The sequence below is a fragment of the Nymphaea colorata genome, chromosome 7, assembly GCF_008831285.2.
Source record: "Nymphaea colorata isolate Beijing-Zhang1983 chromosome 7, ASM883128v2, whole genome shotgun sequence".
NCBI lineage: Eukaryota > Viridiplantae > Streptophyta > Magnoliopsida > Nymphaeales > Nymphaeaceae > Nymphaea > Nymphaea colorata.
In genome coordinates this window covers 9,824,845-9,851,132 of record NC_045144.1, presented here as the reverse complement: position 1 = coordinate 9,851,132, position 26,288 = coordinate 9,824,845, and the positions used below count along the sequence as shown (strand labels likewise).

Sequence of the window (26,288 nt, the reverse complement as noted above, 5' to 3'; positions counted from 1 at the left end):
TTGCCCATATCTCTACACCACAGATGACGCCAAGCAGACAAGTTTGTGCATTGATTGCGTGATGGGCTACAAAACAAGGTAATGTCCAGCAGGCCTTGCGAATTGGGCTAGGCTGTCACCAAGGCTAGATGCATGGAAGATAATTGGGCTAGAACTCAGAAGGACCATCACAAGAAGATAAGCCAACACTCACATGGTGGGCAGATGTAGGCCAAGCACAACAACTTTACAGGCAGGGCAAAGCCTTATAGGAAGCATGATGATAGAGCCTTCAGGCGGAACAAGCCTACCCATAGCGACATCACATAGTGGGTAGTGACTACTCCGACTCTATAAGGTGCCCTACTTGCTCACATGTGCACCTTGGGAAGTCATGTTATTAGGAGACTAGAGTGTGTTTACACTATGAAAAGATTGGATACTTCATCAAAGATTGCCTCACAATGCGAGGAAAGAAGTTGAAGAAGCCCGAGGGCAGTCCTTCTAGTGCATAAAAGACGACTAGACGTGTCTATGCGACTACCATGGAGGAACTTCAGGCACACGATCTCATTGAAGGTACATTACTTATTAGTTCTCACATTGCTAGAGTGTTGTTTGATGCATGATGACTCATTCTTTTATGTCTAGTCGATTTGCCACTTCACTAGAAGTGTCGGCTAAGATGATGTTGTATGTCTTAAAAGTGGTCAACCCTATGCATGCTCAAGATTTGTGTACCCAGTATCTACTTGATGTAGATGTAGAGATCCATCAACATCATTTACCTACATATTTGGTGATTGTAAGTCTCAATGAGTTCAATGTTATTATGGGCATGGATTGACTATATACGCATTATACCAATATAAATTGCAGAAAAAAGAAAATACAATTGTTGACTCATGAGATGCAACCAGTGGAATTCCAAGCTCGAAAAGCCGGTCAAACTGATAAGATAATGGTGTCTGCATTAAAGGTTAAAAGGTTGTTAGAAAATGGAGTATTGCATTCTTGGTCAATGTCTTGACCAATGAGATTGAGCCGGTAAAGTTAGAGGATGTTACCATTATGAGTGAGTACTCTGATGTGTTTCCTGAAGAGCTATCGAGTTTGTCTCCAACACGAGAAGTTGAGTTCAAGATAGAGCTGTTACCAGAGACAACTCGCATTTCTAAGGCACCCTACCATATAGCATTGGCAGAGTTAAAAAAATTGAAGAAGCAATTACAGAAGCTCTTAGAAAATAGCTTCATTCTGCCCAGCGTGTCACCTTGGGGAGCACCCGTGTTGTTTGTTAAGAATAAGGATGGAATGATGCGCTCGTGTACAGATTACCGTATGTTGAATCAAGTCACCATCAAGAATAAGTATCCACTTTCTAGAATTGAAGACTTGTTTGATCAGCTCAAGAATGCGAAGGTATTCTTCAAAATTGATCTAAGGACAAATTGTCATCAACTTTTGATACAAGAGGAAGATGTTTCTAAGAATGTCTTTCGAACTCGATATGGTCACTATGAATTCAGGATCATGCCTTTTGGGTTGACCAATGCTCCTGCAGTGTTTATGAAGCTCACGAATCGGGTTTTCAAGACTATTTGGATCAGTTTGTTATTGTTTTTGTGGATGATATTTTGGTGTACTCAGAACGTGAGGCAGACCATAGAGATCACTTAAGGAGTGTGTTGGGTATTTTACATAAGCATAAGTTATATGCCAAGTACTCGAAATGTGAATTTTCATTAGGGAAGGTAAACTTCCATGGTCATGTGATCTCGAAAGATAGTCTTTCCATCGATCCGACTAAGGTGTCGGCAGTACAGGATTGGAGGATGCTACGTAGCATAATTGAGGTTAGAAACTTTTTGGGATTGGCAAGATACTATCGTAGGTTTATACAAGATTTTTCAAAAATAGCCACCCCCATGACTAAGCTATTGAGAAAAGGAGTGAAGTTTGTTTGGAATGAGGAGTGTGAAAAAAGTTTTCAAACTCTGAAAGACAAGCTTACCACCATACCTATTTTGACACTTCCATCGAGTAATTTAGGATTTATTATATATACCATTGCATTGGGAATTAGTTATGGTTGTGTATTGATGCAGTATGGTCATGTAGTGGTTTGTGCATATAGATAGTTAAAAATACATGAAAAACATTATACCACTAATGATTTGGAATTGGGAGCAGTAGTATTCGCACTGAAGATATGGAGACACTATATATACGGGTCAGTGTTTGAGGTATTTCTAGACCACAAGTCATTAAAGTACATATTCTCCCAAAAGGATTTCAATCTGAGGCAAAAAAGATGGATTAAGTATTTAAAGGATTATGATTTCAAAATATTATATCATCCAAAAAAAGCGAATGTGGTGGTCGATGTTTTGAGCAGACATGCTAAGACAATGATATGCAGTACGTTGACTCTCTTTTGGACATTGTTGCAAGATGTGATAGTTTGGCAGTCTCACCTATGTGATGAGAATAAAGCAACAATGACTACCTTAATATGATATCCTTTATTGGATGAGCTTATATTGAACCAAAAGAAGGATCCTGATTTTGCTAAAAACATGAAAGAAAGTAAGAAGACAGAACTCTTGGTATCAAGATGAAGATGGTTCACTATGGTTTTGACAAAGATTGTGGGTCCCTAGCGATGAAGAGGTAAATTGTCAATTGCTTGATGAAGCTCACAAATTCAAATTTTCAATACACCCTAGTAGTATAAAGATGTTTTAGGATATAACATGAAATTATTGGTGGCCTGGAATTGAGCGTAAAATTACAGAATATATGGCAAAATGCTTAGTTTGTTAGTTGGTCAAAGCCGAATATCAACGGCCAAGAGGCTTGTTGCAAAGAATAGATATTCCAGTGTGAAAATGAAAGGACATTACGAGGAATTTTGTGGTTGGTTTGCCTCACACCAGGAGACACCATGATGTCATATGGGTGATTATTGATCGACTTACAGAGTCCATTTATTTTCTGTCAATCAAGATCAGTCAGTCATTAGAAAGTCTCGCAGAGTTACATTTTGGCGACATAGTGAGATTACATGGAGTGTCAAAGTTTATTATTGTGGATCGAGATTTACGTTTTACCTTCAAGTTTTGGGGGTAATTGCAAAAGACATTAGGTACCAAGCTTAAGCTGAGCATAACGTTCCACCTCTAAACTGATGGGCAATCTAAGAGGACCATTCATAACTTAGAGGACATGTTACGTGCATGTGTTTTAGACTAGAAAGGAGAATGAGATAAACATGTCAAATTAGTAGAGTTCGCATATAATAATAGTTACCACTCTAGTATCGAGATGACACCTTTTGAGGCCTTGTATGGGAGGCCATGCAGATCGCCAGCTTGTTGGATCGAATTAGGTGATGGCAAGATCAAAAACCCCTTGGTATTGCAGTATTACACCGAACAAGTACAATTGATAAAGAAAAAGTTGTTGGCAGCTCATAACAGACAGAAGAGTATTGTTGACATTTGACGTAGACAGTTGGCTTTTGAGGTTGGTGATCATGTGTTCTTGAAAATTTCACCTGCTAAAGTCGTTTTTCGATTTGGTATTAAGGGAAAGTTGGACCCAAGGTTCTTTAGACCTTTTGAGATATTAGAGAAAGTCAGAGAGATGACATACAGATTTGCATTTCCACCTAAGTTGAGTCATGTTCATGATGTTTTCTATGTTTTTGTGCTTCGAAAGTATATACCAGATCCTACACATGCGATTGGCTTTCAAGGTATTCAGGTGCAAGATGATTTGGTGATGGAAGAAAAAACCTATTAGAATTGTGGATCAAAGAGAGTAAGTGCTTCACATCAAGAGAATTTCTTTAGTGAAAGTGGAATGGCAACACCATGGGTTGAAAGAGAGCACATGAGAACTCGAGGATAATATGTGAAAGAAGTATCCACATCTATTTTTACCTTGAGGTATGATCTGATTTCAAGGTTGAAATTTTATTTAAGGGTAGGATGTAACGATTTCCGGTTTGGGTAGGTCGGATTGGATCGGCGTCCAGACCTGGACCCGAACTCCATCGCGTGAAGAGGAGCCCGACACCGACTCTTCCTCTTCATCTCTTCCACTGTTTCGACTACAGCGCAGAGAAGGAGGCAGAAGAAATTGCAGCAGCGGCGGAGGTGAAGGGCGACACTGGCGCTGAGGTGAGTCGTCTTGATCCCTCTCTGTCTCTTCTATTTTCTTCTTCTTTCTCACACTCTTTCACTATCCTTCTCTCCTACCTTGTTCTCTGTCGTCTCCCAATTTGTCCTGACTCTTCTCTGTTGAATCCCTCTCTTCTTCCCGTGCTCCTCACTTGCCCTCTCTTTGTCTCGTCTTCAGACCCCCTCTTCCTTGCTCTCCCTGTTCCCCCAAATCGTATCGTCTCTCTCCCTCTGTCTCGAGCCCTCTATCCGTCTCCACTCTCTGTCTGCACTCTCTCATTCCTACAAGCTCCCACCAGCTCTCTCCTGCACTGTCTCCCTCCTTCGCAACTCTCTCATCCCTCTATTCGCACTCTCTCCTTACTGCCAGCCTCCTTCCACTCACATCTCTCGTGTTCTTTCTCTTTTCTTCAACCTCCCTCAACCGAACCACCTCCTTCACAACTACCACAGCCTTTCACCTACTTACTGTTGTTGGGTTGGAATTGCAGATTGGGGAACACGTCTTTCCCCTTATAACAGTGAATCGAAGGTGTGGATGGCGATGACATTGGCTAATTTTAGTTGCTTGGGGATTGGTCGAGCACTTGAGGTGGCTGCTAAGAGCATTGCAGCAGCTCAGACTCTAAGAGTGGGGTGAGCGAGGCCTAATCGAGCCTAAATTGTCTAATATTTTCTGTTAGCGCATGTATAATTATTATTTGAGCATCCTATATTCAAGATTGGATTATTTAGAATGCACATTAGCAACCTTGCTATTTCGGGTAAGGTCTAAGACTATTTTGGAGGGATGATAATCTAAGTATATAATTATCTCTCAAGCATTAATTTTTGAAGTGATTAGAGAGCATGATAGAGATTTTGATGATGTTTGAGAAGGTTTAAAATCGTTTAGTGAACTCGTGACATATGCTTTTGTTGATGTGCATATATGTCATTTGTTGGGAAGCTTAATTGCGGGGTTGACGCCTCGACTTGAAAAACAAGTGAGAAATGTACGGGTGATAGGTCGAATTGAAGTTTTGAGTTTTAGTCTTTTGGTCACAAACCTCGTAGAGTTGGGAAGAGACCTATTTGAGGGCTTTATGGGCCGATACTACATGTCGGCACCCTCTTGAGGAGATGGCCTATGCCTCAATGATTCCATTTCATACTTATATATATTGTAAAGCGGAACGAGTGGAAATCATATCACATGACTTTGTTTGTAGGTACACTGGGCATGTCGAGTAGATCTTGAGCGACAAGATTCGAAGCTTGAGGCATTTGATATTTTGGCAAGGCGCGACAGGTATAGCAGCATTCCAAGCAAATCCCTGCCTAGGGCCAACTTTAGAATGCATGCCTTTCACGGTTGTTGAATCATATGATTGTGTTATCATTGAATAAATGTATGCATATGATTGAATTGTTATGAGATTGGTTTTGTTTTCAAAATTACTATGCAATTGCATGTGCATGATAATAATTATAACTTCTTAGGACATATAAGGTAGAGTATCGAGTTAAGTATCTCCTCGACCCCAATTGTGCGTTAGAAAGCATGTTAGAATGATGATTGCATAGGACATCTACGAGCCAATCATGGATCGAGACTACTCTCCGTGGTTTGGCTAAGTTTGTAAGATGTGATTGATGTGTTTGATTGAGATTAATGTTGCAATATGTTTTGTATGAATTGTTGTGGGTATGATGTAATTGAATGAATTTGAAAGGTAAATGTACCATAAATTTATGACAGATAGCTAAGACTAATGACTGTGTGTGTGACCCTCATAGGGAGGTGTCTTGAGGTACGAGTGCACTCGTGAAGTGTAACAACCTCGTGTGTTAGCCGGTCATGTTGTGAATGTGATTTCCTATGATAAGTTAAGAAAGAATAATAGATAAGAGGCCAATGAGCTATGACAATGTATTTGGGAGATGTCCTGCCCTCACCACTGTTCTCACCTACTCGGAGCACAGGCAGTGCAAGTCCCCAAGATATTGTTGTGTGATGTGCTTGGAGTGTTGGACTCCCGCCTTCTCAACCTACGTGTCCTAGGAAAGGCTGAGCAACTTTCCTTGGAATTTAGATGTCCATGAAAGAGTGCTCTATCGCTGCAGCGTGAACAGTTTGTATCGTTTCTAGCCACCGTAGGTGTTGTCTCCCGACTGTAGGTCACCCATGGTGTGCACGTGTCTCTGTTTGCACCCACAACAACTGTCAATTCACTAAAGATAATGTAAATGTAAAGAATGTGAATGAAGTGTATGTGAAGGAAGTGAATATGCATGAAGTAAATGTGATTATGAAATGTGTTAATTGTAGCCGTTGATTGGTCTCTACATGTTGTGGTATATGTGATGGGCTTCTATGACAAGTCAAGTGACTGCATGCTCCTATCATTACATGATAGTGTTTTGTTTTCATAATTGTTATATCCCATATTTGAGCCATTCCCTTAAATGGTTAGGGATTTGTCTGGTTTGTTGCCATACTGCGAAGGCTAAGCCTTCTATTGTTTACTTTTTCAGGTTTTGGTAGAACCAGGACAACAAGTTGAACATATGGCTCAACTCACATTCTAATGGAGAGATTTTGGGTCTATTGTAGTGCCGACATGTCATGTTTAAGTCTCTTTAATGTCTTGTTTTTGTTGGGCATCAATGTTGTGGTTTTGGGGCATTTTTGTCATATGTGTTACTAAGAACTGTGAAGTAATTTTGTATGAATGAAGTTTATTACATAATGAAAAGTTTGCCCTCATTGTCTTTGATTTGCCTAGCTCCTTTCCTTTTTATTCGTTGTATCATCATACCTCAACGTTTTATGTTTTAACAAAAAAAAGTAATTTGAGGGTCAAAGTGTTGGGGTGTAACAATATGATTGGACCTTCCTACTATAAGAATGGAGTTCAAGACTGAGGATTCCAAAGAATGTGCTCCTGGTGTAAGAATGGAGTTTGATACGGAGGACGCAACATACAATTTCTATAATTCTTATGCTCTTGGCCACGAGTTCAGTGTAAGGAAGGGTATGATGGAGACAAATGCATAGGGTGGTTGTGCAAAGGTCATATGCATGTCCAAAACAAAGATGGAAGAGATTAGTAACATGTTTAACCAAGCATAGGATTGGTACATGGTACAGTTGTGCTGCCAATTTGGAGCTAGAAAGGCATCCGCATGGAAAATATTATATTCACACAGTGACGATTGAACACAACCATCCATTGGCACCTTCTCGCATGAGTCACATGTTGAGGTCACGTCGCAAATTGTCATCATCGCATGTTAAAGTAAGTGAGCTGGCTGATAGTGCAGGTATATCACCAAGGAAGACATATGACCTATTTGTTAAAGTAGAGGGTGGTCATGAGAATGTTCCATTTACACGCATGGAATATGGAAACCACTTGAAGAGAAAGAGGACAAAATCAATGAAAGGACTAGAAATTATGACATTGGTCGAATCCATTAAGAAAAGATTAAGCAAAAACACAGGTTTCTCCAGTGCCATTCAGATGGACGAGGATGGTTATGCTACAAAGGTCTTCTAGGCAGATTCGAGGTCTAGGTTAGATTATGGATGCTTTAGCGATGTGCTTATTTTTTACATAATTGTGAAGGTCAATACCCATGGATGGCCCTCAGTTTGTGAGGGTGAACCATCACTCCAAAAGTTGCCTTTTTGGTGGTACATTTTGCTTTGATCAAACTACTGAGACATTTGAGTGGTTGTTCAAGGTTTTCACCGAGACCATGAATCGAAAGTACCCCCAAAGTTGTACTTACGGATGGTGACAATGCAATTGTAGCAGTAATGTCCCTAATGTCCCTCACATGGCCAGAAGCACATCATCATTTGTGTTTATGGCATATATTCCAAATGCACGAAGAACATAGGGCATGTAATGAATAAAAAAACTGGCTTTAAGGAGAGTTTTGCAAATTGTGTCCTTAAGTGTGAAGATGGTGGAACGTTCGAATGTATGTGGACACAAATGATTGAAACATACAACCTACAGGAAAATACATGGCTTCAAAAATTGTATGAGGACAAAGAAAAGTAGGAATTGACATATAGAAGACAATACTTCTATGCTGGCATGATAAGCACACAGGGAGTAGAAAGCAAGTACACTGCATTGGTAAGGGGATTGTACTCTTGCTTACAAATATGTTGTTTCATTGAACACTACAACAAATTTTTAAATGGTCTAAGGGATTGTGAGCTTGAAGACAACATCAAAGCATGTGTTTGTCGCCCTCCAAGTCTAGGTATAAATATCCTTGAGTGAGCTGCACTGTGTACACCCCAACTGCATTTGAATGGTTTAAGAGGTCATTTAAGTGACTAATTGTGGCATAGAATTATATGCACAACAATCAAGTTACCACATATATCATGTGATAAAAAGGGGGAGAGATTTGACTAAGATCAATGATGTGTTTCGTGAACTACGTTATCAAAACAAGTGATGTCAAATGTTCTTGTAAGAAATTTAAATTTAAAGGTATTTTGTATTACCTAGCTCTAAAGACTCGATCAAGAGAACATTCAAGAATTGCCAGAGAGATGCATCCTATGTAGATGGACCAAAATTTTTAAAATGGAGTTAATGAAGATTTCTCTCAAAATTCTTTCCTGTGATGGTCATACGTCTTGTAGCCTATCCCACTACCAGCAACTGTGCAGGACATAACGTATGTTGCAGACCTTGTAGCAAGAAATGATCAGACATATGAATACATGATGGGGTTGGTAAATGTAGCTATAGAGAATGTTTCAAATCGATGTTGTGACAGTAAAGCGGCAATGAAAAGCCAGCCAGAAGTAGTAGGTCCCATCACCCCAGTCCCCTAAGAAAAGAAGAGTCGTGGTTCTACTATGGTGTTTGATAATGCCAGGGTAAAGATTGTAAAATACAAGGGCACTAGTCCACTAGTCACTGCTTTTCAGAGGAAGCCAAATAAGAGCTTGCGTAGAACAAAAAGCGCCCTGGAGAAAAGAGGCAGGACTAGACAAATCAAGCAAGAAAATCATCCTTAAAAAGTTGATTATGTTTCGTATACCAATGGTGCAGTTGAAATTTGTAGGTCGTCCACATGTATCCAGGATGTATATGATCGCGACAGTTTTACGAAACTCTCGGTAAGTTTATTATATTATACGTATTATGTATATTTGAACTTTAAGCACGTTATAATAATCATTTTTGTTTAATTATTACAATGCCGCATGGATTCAGTTCGTCAATCCCAATAGTAGCTAGCTCTCTCAAAGTATCATACAATAAATGATTTTGTAACGGCCTTTGTGATGAAGATGAAATAATGTGATAACTACACATAAACCTGGTGCAAGAAAGGATACAACAAGGCACAAAGTGCCAAAGAGAACAACCACTATACCATAACGATAGAATGCAATAATGATTGGAATAACCAAAATGACTATGAGAGAATGAGATAACAATGCATCTGCCAAGAAGACGATAAGAGAAAATAGAGATGAATTAATGCAACAATAATATAAAGGGGCATGCAAATGAGATAACAATGGAAGGAGGTAAGTAAATGGATGCCAAAAATGTGATAAATTAACATAACGAAACAATGAGATAATAAGTGTACAATAACGATAGAACGTGATAATGACAAGACGGCCCAGAATGAATACGAGAGAATAAATAACAATGCGCCTATCAAAAGACAACAAGTGAACAAAGTTGAATTAATGTGAAAGTGACAGGAAGGGCCATGCAAATGAAATAACAATGAAAGGTGATAAGTAAATGGACACCAAAAATGCGATAAATTAATGTCATGAAACAATGAAATAACAACGAGTCTACATTAATGATAGAATGTGATAATGACATGAAGGCCCGGAATGGATATGAGAGAATGAGATAACAACATGTCTGCCAAAAGATGATAAGTACACAAAGACAAATTAAGTACACGAAGTGTATTTGTATGCAAATCCTCATTTGCTTACTTCTTCCACGTAAAAAGTTTATGTTTTTATCAATGTAAATTAGCAGAAATTTAGTCATTTACACTCTACTGTTGCTAAGATACATGGGTCTACTACAGATCAAGGCATCAAGCTAATGGAACAAAAAGCTGATTTGAGTTGAAAGAATAAAAGACAGATGTGCATTAGAGACCTGTTAACACTTCTTACTGTTGAACATTTTTCTTTCATTCTCAACAGGGTAAATAATGTTGAGGTTTATACTCATGCCATGCTATATCTTAATTTAATATTACTGCTTTTCTTACATAAAATGCTAATTAGAAAAATAAAAAGCTCAAATGGGATTCCAATATTGTCTTTTGTTCTATGGTGTGCTGTTACTTTGCACCAACCCTTCAGATCTGTGTTTGGATCATCCAAACTCAATGTGAAAGTCTGCCTTTCATATTTTCTCTTCAGTCTTATGATGCTATGTACTTAAGTAACACAACAGATAGGCCTTGGTTTGACTATTTTTTGTTCACTGTGTGGAATGAAACACTTATTTTCATAAAAGCTCCTCATGGCACGACATTGGAAGTCCCAGATCCTGATGAGGTAAATGGAACTTATAGAATGTGGTTGGCAAACACACAAAGTTCCAAAAGAAACTAATCCCTCTGAAATATTATTGGTGACGGAATGATGGATATCCTTAAAGGCACTATCAAATGCTTCTTAGAAGTATGCTGGGCCAATAGAAGTCTTCCTAGTCAGGTACCTTAAATCTTTATTTTTTTTCCTTTTCATCCTATTGTTGGCAACTTTTACCAGCCAAAGAAGACTGTAGTCTGATTAACAGAGTCCTTTAGTATGTCATTTAAAATCCAAGTTAACATGAAGTTGTAAACCATTAGATACCTTATGCTCATAAAACTTTAAGATGGTTATAATACTTGATGAAGAATTCAGTCTTCATAGGTTTTCCATTGTTGACATTGAAATTTAAACTGACATATATAATGTTGACTAGTAATTTGGAAGACACCAATCAGGTCAGGCTATCAGATTCAACAATGGATACTTCTGGAAAAGTGCTTTACATGCATGGGCCTAACCGTAAGAACTGAAAACATATTATAGTTCTTATTTTGTTTCAGGTAGTGGCCAAGCACATAAAAGAAAATAAGCTGATGGGTGGGCTTTGATGGATGGACTAGGCTTCTCCAAGGCAGCAGAAGAAGAAGAAGAATGTCGTTTTGAGCAATAGTTTATAATAGATTTCTTCTATTTGTTGTCTCTGTATTCAAAATTACAATAGATTCAATTGAATTGGAGAGTTTCTCTATGTTCCTGAATTATTTTGTGATGAAATAATTTTTTCTCTCTTTATATATATATATATGTGTGTGTGTGTGTGTGTGTGTGTGTGAGAGAGAGAGAGAGAGAGAGAGAGAGAGAGAGAGAGAGACAGAGACAAAGATAGAGACAAAGACAGAGACAGAGACAGAACCAAAAAGTGTATGTGTGTGTGTATATATATACACACACACATATATATATATATATATAGAGAGAGAGAGAGAGAGAGTTACATTAGCTATGGTTTTTTCTCTTGACTAATCCATAGTGTAAATAGTCGTAGTTTAAGTAATAGCCACAGCTAAAATCATAGCTATTTGTCCAAGAAAACTGTGGCTGATGGATGCAACAGACATAGTCTAAACAATGGCAAAAGATCAACAACCACATGCTATTACTCCAGCCACAATAAAAACCATGGCTGAAGGTATTTTCAACCATGGTTCTTGGGTCTATTAGCCATGGTTTTGACCATGGTAATGACCCCTTTGTTGTAGTGTCTTTTATGGAAATCTAAAAGTATCTGTCAAAAAGATTTTATTTGCAGATAAATTTATTTTTTACACCTTGAATTTATCTTGTATGAAAATATATGCAAATGGTAACTGAATGAAAAAGAAGAGATAGAGTTTTGCTCTGAACTAAGCATGCAGATAAATTTAAACGACATACTAAATTATTGTCACTATTAATGGTCACTATTTTCGTACAATATCTTAAGATTTGATGGATAGACAGAAACATATATCCACAAGTATGATTGTTGTCGTCTTGTCGACAACTTTCAGAAGTTTTTATGTTGTATAAATTAATATGTATAACACTTAAAAGTTAATGAGACAAAACATTGAGGCCCAAACATTCAACGTCTGACATCTCTACTCCTTCGGACCCCTCTGATCAGTGGTCGGGGGTGCACATACCCCCAAAACTCAATGCAACCCTGAGCTTTGAATCTGCCACACTATTCTCATATTTGGTCTTAATTTTATTCCACTGGACTCACTGTATTTGTGTTTTACATATGTAAACAAAAAGAAAGAAGAGGAAAGTTCCTAAGTTTAAGCTCTTATAATTGCACACTATAGTTGGTGCAAATCTGATAGAACTAGCGACAACTTGATTTATTGTATTTCAGAAGGAGAATTGATCAATCTTGGTAAATGCACTCTCATATTCGGAGAGCATTCATAAAGAAATTGCTGAAGCATTTGAAGGAATAGAAAAGATATCTAGTGGCATTCAAAACTCAACGGGTTTGGGAGAAGCCACCAGCACCACACATCCACAACAAGATAGCATCCAGCAAATTACAGAGGTCTTGTAATATTATACACCTACCCAAACTCATAAATCGATTCACACATACACACACACACAGAGAGAGAGAGAGAGAAAGAGAGAGAGAGAGATGGAGAATTGAAATTTTCTCTGAAGTCACCATCAAGAAAAGGTCACAAATACTTGAGCATTCCGACCATATCAAGAGGTCTAAGGTTGCACCGATGCATCTCTTTCCTTTAACTTTTGGGCCTTTACTTTCTTTGGGCTGGTAAGCTCCAGCTTGAGCTAGAGGATTACAATCAAGAGCCGAAACACCTCCCTCGGCTTTGTCTCTTGGGTTCATGGCTATGTTAGGCATGACACCCATGCATTTCCAGCACCTATTTGTAGTGGGCCACCCTATATGGCCCAAGGACATAATACCCATGGGAATCAAAATAAAGCCTCAACTTTCTACCATGCCTCCAGACGACTAACTATGCTGAGCCGTTTGAGGCAAAGCTAGTAAATTAGTGAATACTTAGCATTAAGCTGTTTGAGCCTTTCAACTTTGAATGCAGCACATGCCAATAATGTAAAACTTGGAAGGAGAAACTTGGTGTCATTGACAACATAAAAACTGGTAACGCTGCCAGTTGGTTAGCCTTCTTTCAAAAAGATGAATATCATCAAAATAACAAAAGCTCTGCCAACTCTTGGAGGTGGACCCCTGGAATCTCCTACATTAAAACGTCACAAACTCTTTCTTCTTGGCTATGTTCTTCATTTGATTTTTCTCAACTAGATTGATCTGAAGCAGATTATAAACACCACCCATGTGCACGAAATTTTAGTGTGCCAATTTAATCGTGACAAAAAATGTCTCTGGTTAATAAAACACGATAACTTTTGTAGGGACAAAAAAGAAAAGAGAAAAAGTAAGACTTTTGGATTCTATAAAACTCAAACCAAATGATTTGCATCAGTCCCTACATGCATATCGTTATAACCAATATACTCATCTGAGTGGCAAAGAAGCATCTTTCTTTTTTTAGCCGCGCTCATGCCGTTATCTCATACCCCCGTCACTATTTCATGTGCATGTTGTTATCTCATGCACATTATCTCATACCTCTGTCATTATCTCATAATGCCAGCGGTATGAGATAATGACATGATTAAGAATGTTTTTTGTACACATGCAATATTAGGGCATTTAAGTAAATATGTCTATTGGTAGTAAAGTCTACTCTCAGCATACACTCGTCAGAACAACAAACATAACTTGTAAAGATGGAAAAGAAGTGGTAAGTTCATCATAAAAATAAAGTGAAATGGATGAATCATTAATCAACGTCATAACTTGTAAAGATGGAAAAGAAGAGGTAAGATCATCATAAAAATAAAGTGAAATGGATGAATCATTAATCAACGTACCAAGCTAAGTTTTGTGGGTTATTGATTCTTAGGCTGTCATGTCTCACACACCTCCATTGATATGACAAGCTTCAGGGCATGTGCCGTTTACTATTGTACTTTGTGTGAGTTTCTAACTTGGATAAAGGCTTCAATTTCACTGTCAGCTAGAAAGCTTTTCAATGTGTTGTCACTATATGAAAATGGAAATAAAAATTTGTACTGGTAGAGTTTGACATATTTTAACTTTCCAATTAATAGGTGAAGAAGCATGGACTAGTATCAGAATAACATTTCATTTAGGACAGAAACACATGCAGCATTGACTTTCAGCTTCAAAATGGAAGAGCTGTAATGTTTTCGCTTATCATGCAAGTGAGATATTAACATTTTGATTTTAATGAAAGAAAACTAATGAAATTGTTCGAGATATGAGTACATGGAAAAACAGCCTAGCGAAAACAAAACATGATCAGATGTTGCAGATTAATCGACAGCAAAATTAGTTTTCCTTTCTTGCCTTTCGTTGGTGTGCATAATCCCTGGGCTGTAATGAACAGTAATTCTTAATAATTAAGATGGTGCACATTCCCCAAATGGCTTTCAGATCATCTTGTTTGGGTTTGCACTTTGTACTTAAATTTGCATCATAAATATATTGTAAGCTATGGATTTCTTTTGGTTCCAGTGTTGCAGTTGGCTACATATATATTACAGCTGATAGAATGTGCATCACACAATGTATTTCACAAATATAGAATACAAAAGCAAAAAAAATTAAACACCCACAGCTTAGTTATTCATATAAAAATTTCAATCTCAGTCCAACCTTTTACCTATAGTCTCCAAAAGGACCATCTTTTGTATCGATTTTCCAAATAAAGGTGACATCTTGTAAAGCCCTTAGTTTTCCTAATTGCACGTACTATTATATATGCTTGTTTGTAGGGATGTATATACTTATACATGTAATATATAATATATATATATATATACACACACACACACACAATATTGGACCCAGTTAAATCTGTCATATAAGTTATAATAAGTTAACTATGTAGAAATAAATGAAAGAGTTACTAGTTTTGCATGAAAGGAAGAGTTAACTGAAAATAATAATGGAGGCATTAATAAGAGACTTGAGGGAAAATTATAGGGTCATCCTCCTTTATGAGAGGGTGCAAATTAAGGTGACAGTTTTAATGGCATTGGATGGAAAACTATCTAACCCTGTTTGGCAGTACTTTAGCTTTTCATTTGTTGCAACTATATAGGGAAGGTCCCAACAACAACAACAAAAAAACAAAAAAGAAAATGGGGAGGTATCTCCCCATTTTCCTTTGTCTTTGGTCAACATTAAAGCTATGAGTAACCCATTTATGTTTTTGTCCTTAAATGGTTTGAGAAAACAAGAAGCAAAACTGCTGATTGAAACTCTGGGTTGTTTCTAGTTAGAAATGATTTTGTAAGTGTTGTAGTCATATGGGTTGGTAACTAGTTTGTACATATGTATAGATATACATGTAGATGTATATATTTATAATAATAAGTATGTATGGACAAACAATAATGTAGACTCGTGTATATGCTACAAGAGAAGAAAACAAATGTGAATCGGTCCTAGGGAACCAAGGGTCTTCTTGTATTGGCAGTCATACAAGTTGTTGGAATTGGACTCATTTTTGGTCCAACATGTGTGGGAATATGCACAAAATGTGTGCAGCATATACTCCACGTACATTTTGTTGTGCTAATATATATACATGTATATACTTTGATGCACATATGTAATCATGTATAGATGCATATATAAGAATATGGAGTAGGGAATACATTGTTGATAAAAGGATTATGTCAAAAGCCGTACAATGTAGCTAATCATGATTGTAATTAGATATTCACGTTTGTAAGTTTTCTGAAATTTTTGATGTGATCAATAATTCTTTGAGTTCATGAAAGTACGTATATACCTATGTGTGCATGAATGTCACTAGTGAAACATGTAATTCATGATCATTTTATGGTGCTACAATATATATATATATATATGTGTGTGTGTGTGTGTGTGTGTGTGTGTGTGTGTGTGTGTGTGCAGGGGACGTAACTAGGAAAATGTTCTATATGTTAGAGGGTTGCTGTTAATAGGACTTTATATAATTCATTTGTGGATTGAATCATAATAAAGTTTCAAGTTCCATGATATTTTCTGCTCATGATTGAAGGATGGTATAAATGTATGTTGTGCAAGGTGCCTAGGGAGTCCAGTTTATCACTTTGGATGATGTCGGTGGTATGACTCTGATATTGTAGCAATAATATGTGATATTTCAGGAGGTTCCACTGTAGATGCTCTCGATCTATTATGAATCTGAGCAGGTACACATGATCAAAGAGAAGCTGATTGCATCCCTGAGTTATCAGAAGCAGTACACAAATCGCCGATGCAGACCTTTGGCCTTTGGACTTTAAATGTAAAGAGCTTAAAAATTATGGACAAAATTGAAAAGAAAAAGACATAAAGGGGAGGCCGATCTTTGGTCAAACTCCATTCCAAACTATGAGATATATATATATATATATATATATATATATATATATATATATAGAGAGAGAGAGAGAGAGAGAGAACTAGGAAGAGAGATTTTGGCCAACGGAGGAGGAGAAGTCAGCAAGATCAGGAATAGCTGTCTGGCAGTTTTTGGGCGGCTAAATTATTAAATGTCAAAGTTTATTTCAAGTATGGTGTTCCCAGGGTTTCCTTTTTTACTTTTAGAATTGATTTTGATTCGTTTAATGCATAATTCACACCATACTTTAGGAATCATGCCTATTTCTTGTTCTCTACATATTGATATCTTTTGTTTGATGAAAAACAGTTCGGGTTGTGATATTTTACAAACTCCCTGGTTAGTTCGTGAAATAGCTCTTTGGGGCTTGTTTTTCAATAAATTGATCTCAGAAATGTTTTCTTTGTGTTGAAGCCTAGTGCAAATATGCTATGTCCTACCTGTATATTGTGCACATAGGGTTTTCTGTTGATAATCGTCACAATAACTAGAGTTAATTGTCAGACGTGTTTTTGTGTACCATGAGGGTCTTGTACACATCACTTGTGATCAGAAGTATGACTCTGGGTGTAGTATGAAAACGTGGCAGTCATGAGTTTTCGTATTTAATTGTTTTGACATATTTGTATATCTAGTTTGTCGGATCATGTTCTACCTCCCATGGCTGCATATTGCCACACTTAGGAAAATCTGACCATCCCCCTTTCGTCTGTACGTGTAGTTTTTGATAGATCATTGGTTGATGCATTTATATCCTCAGTTCTTGTGCCTGTGATGGACTGGTATTGGTGATCTAGGTCCAGTTTGGGGTTTGTGGATGTTTTGTTGGTTGACTCTATTAGTCTTTGTGTGGGCCCTACTTAAAATAGTGTCTTGTTAGTTTTGGCTTTCTTTGTACTAGTCATTAACTCAAGTTATGGTTTGTTGTAATGTTTAAATGTTTAGTCCTGTTGTCTAATTGTATCAAAACTTGGGTCGTGACACTTTTTATGTAAGTAGTTAAAGAAGTGTATGAAGTGAATTTCAGTTAACCTGACAAACAAAAAGGTAGCTGTAATGTGTTTCAATATACCTTCTATTGCGAAATTAAGTTTTACTGTTATAGTTAAGGATTTTTGTTAGCAGAAGTTTAGTTTAGGTCTTATTTGACAATTTTTATAAAATATACGACCCTGATTAGGGAAATTCTCTAAAAAGTGAAGAGCTTCTTTTTCAAATTATAGGCAAAAGATATGCCAGAAAATCAACATTTTGCTTATATATATATATATATATATATATATATATATATTACAACCATGCATAGAAGCATTGAATATCCACACGTCTAAAAGAAACATAAAAGCATACAAATTGCCACAACAAGAATAAAAGAAGACTGATATAACATCACATATTAAAGTAACATTAATGTAGGAATATTGTACGTGAACTATATTTACCATCAAAAGATTTGAGGGCGGAGCGCCACTGACAAGTTAGTTGCCATGTGGCCTTGGGTGGTAACCTTGCCCTTGAGATGGTGTCTATTCTTTTTTGTAAATTTTGGTTCGTCTGTACTTAAGCCTGTCTCATGACCTGGACCAGGCGAGGCCTATGACTATATAGAGCATGGGTCGGACCACCTCAATTCAGTTTAAATGGTGTAGGTCAGATCTAACTCATAAAAGAACTCTGTTTTGGTCAAATTTTGAAGAAAAAAATTTCCTCCCTGTTATTCCATAATTTGATATTATCTATTTGAATCTAGCAACTGACTACAATGTACCTAACGACCGATTTCAACAAGCTTTCGCCCAGCACATTTCATCGATGAGCTCGGGTTTTGATTGGACCGGGTCGAACTTCCACCCATGCCCCGGTTCATCCTTCACAGTTTTCACTTTTCAGGTAATCGCTCCATTCCCTCTCTTCACAAAGGACACCACACCCGTGCGCAAACAGAGAGATGGAGGGAAAGGGAGAACCCGGAGAAGGGACGATGAAGGAGAAGGTGATGGAGGGGATAGCTTCCATAGCTCTGCTGCCGTGTGGTTCGATCTCGGGCCATTTCATTCAGCTCCCGCACTCCGTATGCTATGCCCTCCTTGGCGCTGGTTCTATTCTCTCTCTCTCTCTCGCTGTGTGTGTGTGTGTCTATGTTTTGGCTGTTATCCATTATCTGAAAATATTAAAGAGAAGGATAAAGAAAACCAATGATGGGTGTCCATCGCTCGATGGAACTTCTTGCCATTTTGAACATTCCGCAAGTCATGCTCTTCTAGACATGTGGTCTGATCGATTCAAACTACCTGAAATAAGTAACCAGTGTTGTTAACTGCGAGAGATGAACCCATCATCCACGTGTTCTATTTCTGCCTCGGGGGTTTGTGCTTTGATCAGCTGCCGCTGTGATCTCTTGTTCCCTTGCTTTTCGGATTTTCAATTCGGAGCTTCCTCAACGGTTTATATTTAAACGAACTGTTGGGGATAGCTGTTGAAATGCCGGCTTGTTCTGTCAACAATGCTCCAAATCATATATCATCATCTTTGTAGCTATCCACGGAAAATTTTTGTTTTCTTTGGACAAGCAGGAATTTGTTCGAGTCTTTCAGAATGACAGATTGTCGACTTTCACGTTCAACACCAGATTTTCCGCATGATGTTCCCCATAGGACCATGAAGCGATAAGGAAACAGGAACACGAAGAGGAGATTTATGAAAATTTAAAAGGTTAGAAGTAGCAAATGACTTAGAATTGAACCAGGAAACTAACCGAAAGTTGTCTGTTTGTTAAATAGAGAGAGAAAAGAAATCAGATGGGGGAAACAAAAATATTAATGAATAAAAATTGAAATAACAGCCAATTATAGTTCATAGCTGTGTGCTGTCGTTGAATTGACAAGAAATATGAACATACATTATATTCTTTAACACATTTCAGAAGCGTACGAAGGACATGGAAATGGACTGCCATTATGACGGAGAAGAATAGTTGAAGACATTTTTTCTACTTTTCATATGTCTCTTCCGAGTACCGGCTGACGTATTTCTTTGCCAAAGTGCGATGTACCCCTTGATTTCCTTTCCTTGGCAAACCTTTGGTCGTAACACCATGAATTTAAGCGAGATGTTAAAAATGTACGTGAAAAATACAATGTGTGCGTATATATTTCTCCCTCTATTTTATTTTTTTGTCTTTTGTATTTTTCCAGTTTGTTTTTGGTTAAGGATAGATTTCGACCAGAGCTGATCTATCCATTGGCTAGCTATAGCTGCTGGGTTTCTAGCTGTTCGAGCTAGGCTAACAGCCAACTCTTCTCTTTCTTGATGTATATATTGAGGAGATGATTCCTTTTGTATTTCTCATGCTTCTGTCCGTATTTACCTACATTTTTCAGTTGTGTGCTTTTTGTGCATTTTAGGAGAAGGCCTGCCTTCAATGTTTGTTGAGAAGAGACATTTATCCCAGACAACTTACACCAGGGACAAGATCAGAAAGCTTAAAATATATAAGTTCATGTACACTTTTGAGTAATTTACCATGTAGATCTGATTATGGGGTTGAATTAGTAGGAAAATAATTAGCCATTTTTCAGTTTTGGATGTGCTTCTTGAACCATAAAAAAATCAATAGACCTTATGACATAAAAAACCTGATGGTAAAAGGTCAAAATCTTTTATCAGAAAGCTTAGTTTAGACTTGAGCATATTTCATACTAAATAAGCAACGGTAAGGATATTAGGATGTTCATAAAAATCAAATTAGAGACGTGTTTAAGCATGTTATTTGGGTTGTCCTGTTATGTCCCTGATATTAGTTGTCTGGGAGCTGCCATCCGTTCATAAATATTTATGAACTGCATTATTTCTAGTATACTCCACCTTGGTGATGAACTTCAGAAATGTCATCCTCTGATGGAGCTTCTTATAAGCTTGAATACACTCCATCATTGTCGTTGTGTAATTGAGGTGGATGAGAAGTGCCTTTGATTGAATCTAGCTGATGATCATCTCATACGATGTTAGAAAAGAAGTTCCTTTCTTTGTTCGGCAATGCTTATTGCACTCTCGAATTGCAGCCTTTTTTTGGCTTACTAGCATGCACATCAAGGACTTGTGAAGTACAATTTCTGTCATGTCGAATAATTGTTTTCAACTATGCTAAGAATCACATTCCTTCAGTGATGCAGTTCCTAGTCTTGGTCAACTTCCTACTTAGTCTAACTGTTGCATTGGTTCCTGTAACAGAAATAGCATGTGAAAGGGAGTGCAGTAGAGGTGAGGACTATAGGCTAATCAAGCTTACAATATCAGACTATGTTGTAAGATTCGGTTATTTTTTCTTGCAGCACTTGATATGTTAGAATTTCGTAGAACTTAGAAGTGTTTCATATGCTTGCAATTGCTATGTGACAGACACAAAGGGAGAAGAATGTCATCGTGGAGTGCAGGGGACATGATGCAGCTCGGTTTTGCAACGTTGAGCATGCTCATGGGTAACTGTTTTTCTTGGATAAAATGTCATATTATATAGCTCTGGAAGATAAAATTTTAGTGCCAGTTATGTACGGAACTAAAATGTTTATTTTTTTTAACTTAGCAATTAGATAGCTTTCATGAATGAGCAATTTACTTCAAGCATAGCTCGAGTAAGCCCCAAACAAGCCAAGGTTGCGTTCATTAAAGCCAAGGTTGCGTTCATTAAGCCAAGACCTCCGATTGTCTGGCCTACACTAGTTCAACGCGGACAGGGTTGACCTGCCTGCTGCTTGATGAAGGAACATGCAACCTGTGTTCAACTTGTCCTTGTTTTTTCTATCACACACTCCACTTGATCTTAGCCAAATGTACAGTTTCAGTCTTGTTAGTTTTGACAGGAATGAACCTGCCAATCTATGTCGCATGAGTGCTTCTAAATGGTTGGCGCAACCGTATCGACGTTGGTGCTTCTTCGACACAACACATTGGGTTCGATCATCCAAACCAGGCCAAAACTGATCATCTTAAATGTGCACATAACTAAATTATCTCTCATACAAGAATTTATATGTAAATAAGACTACTAAACAGTTAAATAATTGTGTAACAAATGAGTTGTATGCATATAAATACATACATATATGTACATCCTCACCGCACCTGCACCTAATTTTTTTTGAAAAAAATTGCCTCATCCACACCAGCATCCGCACCTATGCACCCATGTGATATAGCTGCCAATCTTTCTCAACAGCTGTTTGTTTTATTAATCACTTTTTATGTATTATTGCTTGTTCATACATCACAGTGAATGATGGTAGTTTGGGTTCTTTGATTCTTTCTGCAGCTGGGATAATGATGTTATTAGGACATTAGAAAAGGTGGAAAAGAAGGATAAAATTTCGGTTTCTTTTGAATGTGAGACACTGAAATCTGATAAAGCAGCTGAAGATCACATCAGACAGTTCATGCCAAAGTTGGTGGGCCTTGGAGCTGTAGGTGAGTGCTCTTTTTTCTGATAAATGTGCACCATATCTTGAACATTTTAACAAAGACATTGTTTCAATGGGATAATATTTGTTAGATATTCCAGAACCTTTTCCTGTTTATTATGGTTGATATGTTCATTTTGGAAATAAATCAATGGTACTGTTACATTGAAAAGATTCACCATATCCTTTAAGTCTTTGGGTTTCCAGGTCTTTTTCCACTGTCTTTTCTTTAAGTCTCTCCGTCCACTTTCACTCCTGTTATTCCACTATGTGTTTAACGAATCCTGCACATAAATCAATTAGATTATGAAATCTTGAGAACAAAAATGTTGCCTTATCACATGCAACAGTTTTGACTATTTCTGGGATATATATCCTTCTGTTAGGAGAAAAGTGTCTTTCTGATTTATGTTTGAGAACTTTGTTTTGGTTCTTTTGTAATGTAGCTTAATATAACCATAAGTTATTGTTTTTCTAATATAAATTTTGGACTATCCGATGTCTGATTTTGTGTTGGTTCTTTTGTAAGGGTACTGTAATATGAGTAAAGGTCCAGTAAAGAAAATAATATGCATACGTCCCATTTTCCTTCTACGACTTTCAGACTATGTCATATCTATGAACTTTGTATCTTTTGTTCCCTGAGCCTGAGGAAAACTGTTGTATACCTGCATTGTCTTCTTCATGTGTCTTTAGCTACATAATATCCAAGTGTGAAACTGTTTGTAGCTATGTAACATGGACATGGAAAATGGAAATGGGTGTCAGTCCCAGACATGGGTACAAGCATCAGGCATAGCGAGACCTAAATAGACACTTGGACACAGGTGTATGAATATATATATATATATATATATATATATAGAGTCACCCAGCCATCTAACCAAGGCTGTCCATCTAAAACAGATGGATGGTTGAGAGAAAACCAAGGAAAAAAATGCGTGAACTAATATTAGATGACAAAAATATCTATCACCTTTTTCTCCTTATTTTTCTTTCAACCGTCCATCATTAAGCCTGGGCAACGGGCCGGGCCGCCGCCGGGTCGGGCCGGCCCCTGTCGGACCCGGGTCCGGGCCAGGAAAAACCTGGCCCGGGCCGGATAGGCTAGCCCGGCGGCGGCCCGGCCCGGCCCGACTCCCGCCCTCGGGCCTCTGTCCCCCGCTCCCCTCCCTCAGTCCCTCTCCGCTCCCCCTCTCCCTTAGACCCTCTCCCTCTCTGCTCCCCCTCTCCCTTCCTGTTTCCCTCTCCGCTCCCCCTCTGCTTCCCTCTCCCTCTCCCCCTTCCCATCTCCCTCTCCGCTCCCCCTCCCGCTCCCCCTCTCCCTCTCCCTCTCCCCCTCTGCTCTCCCTTCCCATCTCCCTCTCCGCTCCCCCTCTCCCTCTCCCTCTCCCCCTCCCCCTCTGCTCTCCCTTCCCATCTCCCTCTCCCTCTCCGCTCCCCCTCTACCTCCGTCCCCCTCTGCTTCCCTCCCCCTCTCCGGTCCCCCTCTCCCTCTCCCCCTCCGCCCTCTGCCTCAGTCTCCCTCCCCCCCTCTCCGCTCCCCCTCTCCCTCCTCCTCTGTCTCCCTCGCCGCTCCCCCTCCTCCACCGTGTGGGCCGTCGGCAGGGACCCAACGGCCGTAGCCGGAGGGCGACGGGAGGGCGGGGGGAAAGGGGGGCGGGACTAGGGAGGGCGGGGAAAGGGCGTCGAGGAGGGGAAAGGAGGGCGGTCCGGGCCGGGCTGAGCGGCCCGATGCCCAGTATCCATCATGTTGGATCTGATAGTGTAGATTAAATGGTTGGGTGACTCTAAAAAGCTAGAGTCACTATTCAATTTTCCTATATATATATAAAAAATTATATATATATATAAATATAATTTTATAGTGAAAAGAGAACTAAAAATTCTAGAAGCAAAAATGACAAAATGCTAATTTAAGATCTGTTATATAATGAATTAATGAACTGTTTAATAGCTTTGTTTGTCTACATTTTTAAATATTTTTCATATTAAGGTTACTTTAATCTAATTAGAATATGATTAAATAAGATAATGTTTTTTACAATTGGTTTGGAAAATGACCCCTGGTGATCTTTTTTTAAGAATGAAAGGTCCACACACACAGAGGGAGAGAGAGAGAGAGGATAAGTATTATCTCAACATTATTATCAAAAGCCCCTAACAAGGAGTTAGGGAAGAGAGAGAGAGAGAGGGGTTGTTTCTAATGGATGGTAGACCCCCTGCCGTTCTTTTCTAAGGACAACAGGTGGGTGTAGAGAGAGATGTGACTTGAAAAAAAGAGAGATGGGGAAAAATGAGAGAGAAGAGAAAAATGGGAGGAATTGTTTGGTTTTTGGGGGGAGGGGGTGTGGGTGTGTGTAATGGAGGGAAAAAAGAGATGCCTGCTGGACAATTCGTTGTCATAGGAAATGCGTTTTATTTGAAAAAAAATGCTTATAAAATGTGAAAAACAAGTTAGGTGTATAAAACGTGAAAAAAACACGTTTTTTTTTAAAGCGCTAAAAAATAAAAAAACACTAAAAAATGCATATTATACGCATATAATACGCATTTTTTGACGTTTTTTTTTGTATTTTATTAATTCTAATTTTTTTATAATTTTCAGGATTTTTTAATGTTTAAAATTTTTTAAAAATTCGCTGAGATTTTTCTGAGATGTACAACTTTGTTGTATTATACCCAACAAACCTCACTGATTAATTCCCGTACACCTTTTGTGTGACAAATGGGACAATTCACAGTCAAGGTCAAACCTTTATTGTGTATGATAGTCGTGGGTTCTTCTACAAAAGGCCGTGCAATTCCTTTTTTTTTTTCTCTTTACTTTAAATGTGTACGAAATCCTTCCATGACAAACTTAGTGTTCAACCTTAATAAGTTTATGTAACTTCAAGCTGAAAAGATTTTTTGTCACTTTTTTCGGTGTTTCGAAGGTGTAATGTAAGATACACTTGCTGTGATACCGTCATGTAAGATGTGGGGGGTATCTTAATTCTTAAGTTACATCCAATACAATATAGTTACCGTCTCATGGATGTATCTTGACGCTGTTTTTCTAGTTGCTTAACATAAGGCGTTAGATGATGCACTACTTTACATAGAGTACTTGACTCAACTGTGTATGAGTCAATAGGTGTTGATAATTTTATATCTGTCCTCTCTCTCTCTCATGCACTCTTGTGACTTTGTATTTCATGTTGTAGTATCTGATGGATCAGAATTGCAGTAAATGTTGGCAGGTTGAGGATTGTTGGCTTGGACTTTGAATCAGAGGATGATGGTTCAGAAGACTGATGCTACAAAGCTGTGCTGGTTTGTGAAGAGAGAAAATAATCTTGATGTGAGACGTTTGTGGTCAAGATTCTCTTTACTTTTTCCATAACGGCATTACTACAGATGCCTTCTAATGCTCCGTACGTGTTTAAAAATAATCAAGCGATCCTCCAAAATCATATAGCTTTCGTGGGATGCTTGCTCTCAAGGTTTAAAAGGCTTGAAGTTCTGGGCTAGTTTTGAACTGCTTGAACGGGTTCAGCACAACCACAGCTGGCACTGAAAGCTGAACTTAAAACGCTCCTTCTCCAAGAGGAGAAAATAAACTTGCGCCACATGTAGCACTTTTTTGTTGGTTTTTTTTTTTTTTTTAATGTCAAAACTCATATGGAGGCCATATTTCTGCTGCAGAATTATACGCAAAATGCGAGATTGGAAACCAAATACAGCTTGGAATAACTGCTTTTACGTTTGCTACAACTAACGACGTAATGCGCTTGATCTGCATGGAACATCAATTATGTCGTCCTCGTTACGATGGAACCTTAAACAAATGGTGTGATTCATATAGATCTGATCTTCTCTTTTGTTTGTGTTTGTGAAGTTCTTCCAAGAGAGTTGTTCCTTTAATAGTTATACTCCAAATGGCAATCTATGTGGCTGCTTGCTACGCAAAGATTTTGGGATAAATCTACCTACGATGAAAGCCCAAAGCCTAATGCAAATATCTTCAATCCCTTCCTCCAACCACTTGAACGCATAGCAACAGCTACTGTGACGGAGATCTAGGGAAGGCCTATTGAGGGCTATTTGAAGGAAAGAACTAGATTGGCTC

At 38.2% G+C, this 26,288-nt stretch overlaps 1 protein-coding gene across 3 annotated transcripts; it reads left to right on the top strand.

The window, feature by feature from the left end:
* The first annotated feature begins 18,521 nt into the window (after nucleotides 1–18,521).
* Nucleotides 18,522–25,974, top strand: LOC116257258 (uncharacterized). Of its 3 annotated transcripts, none has more exons than XM_050078608.1 (5): nucleotides 18,522–18,795; nucleotides 20,955–21,028; nucleotides 21,123–21,202; nucleotides 22,033–22,184; nucleotides 25,420–25,974. In XM_050078608.1, exons 1-5 carry the CDS (start codon nucleotides 18,537–18,539, stop codon nucleotides 25,422–25,424), a joined length of 570 nt encoding a protein of 189 aa, XP_049934565.1. In that variant the 5' UTR covers nucleotides 18,522–18,536; the 3' UTR covers nucleotides 25,425–25,974. The 3 variants fall into 3 exon arrangements, with proteins under 3 accessions (XP_049934565.1, XP_049934564.1, XP_031489724.1); XM_050078607.1 differs by having other exon boundaries at nucleotides 25,407–25,945; XM_031633864.2 differs by having other exon boundaries at nucleotides 18,631–18,820; nucleotides 25,407–25,925.
* Nucleotides 25,975–26,288: the final 314 nt, after the last annotated feature.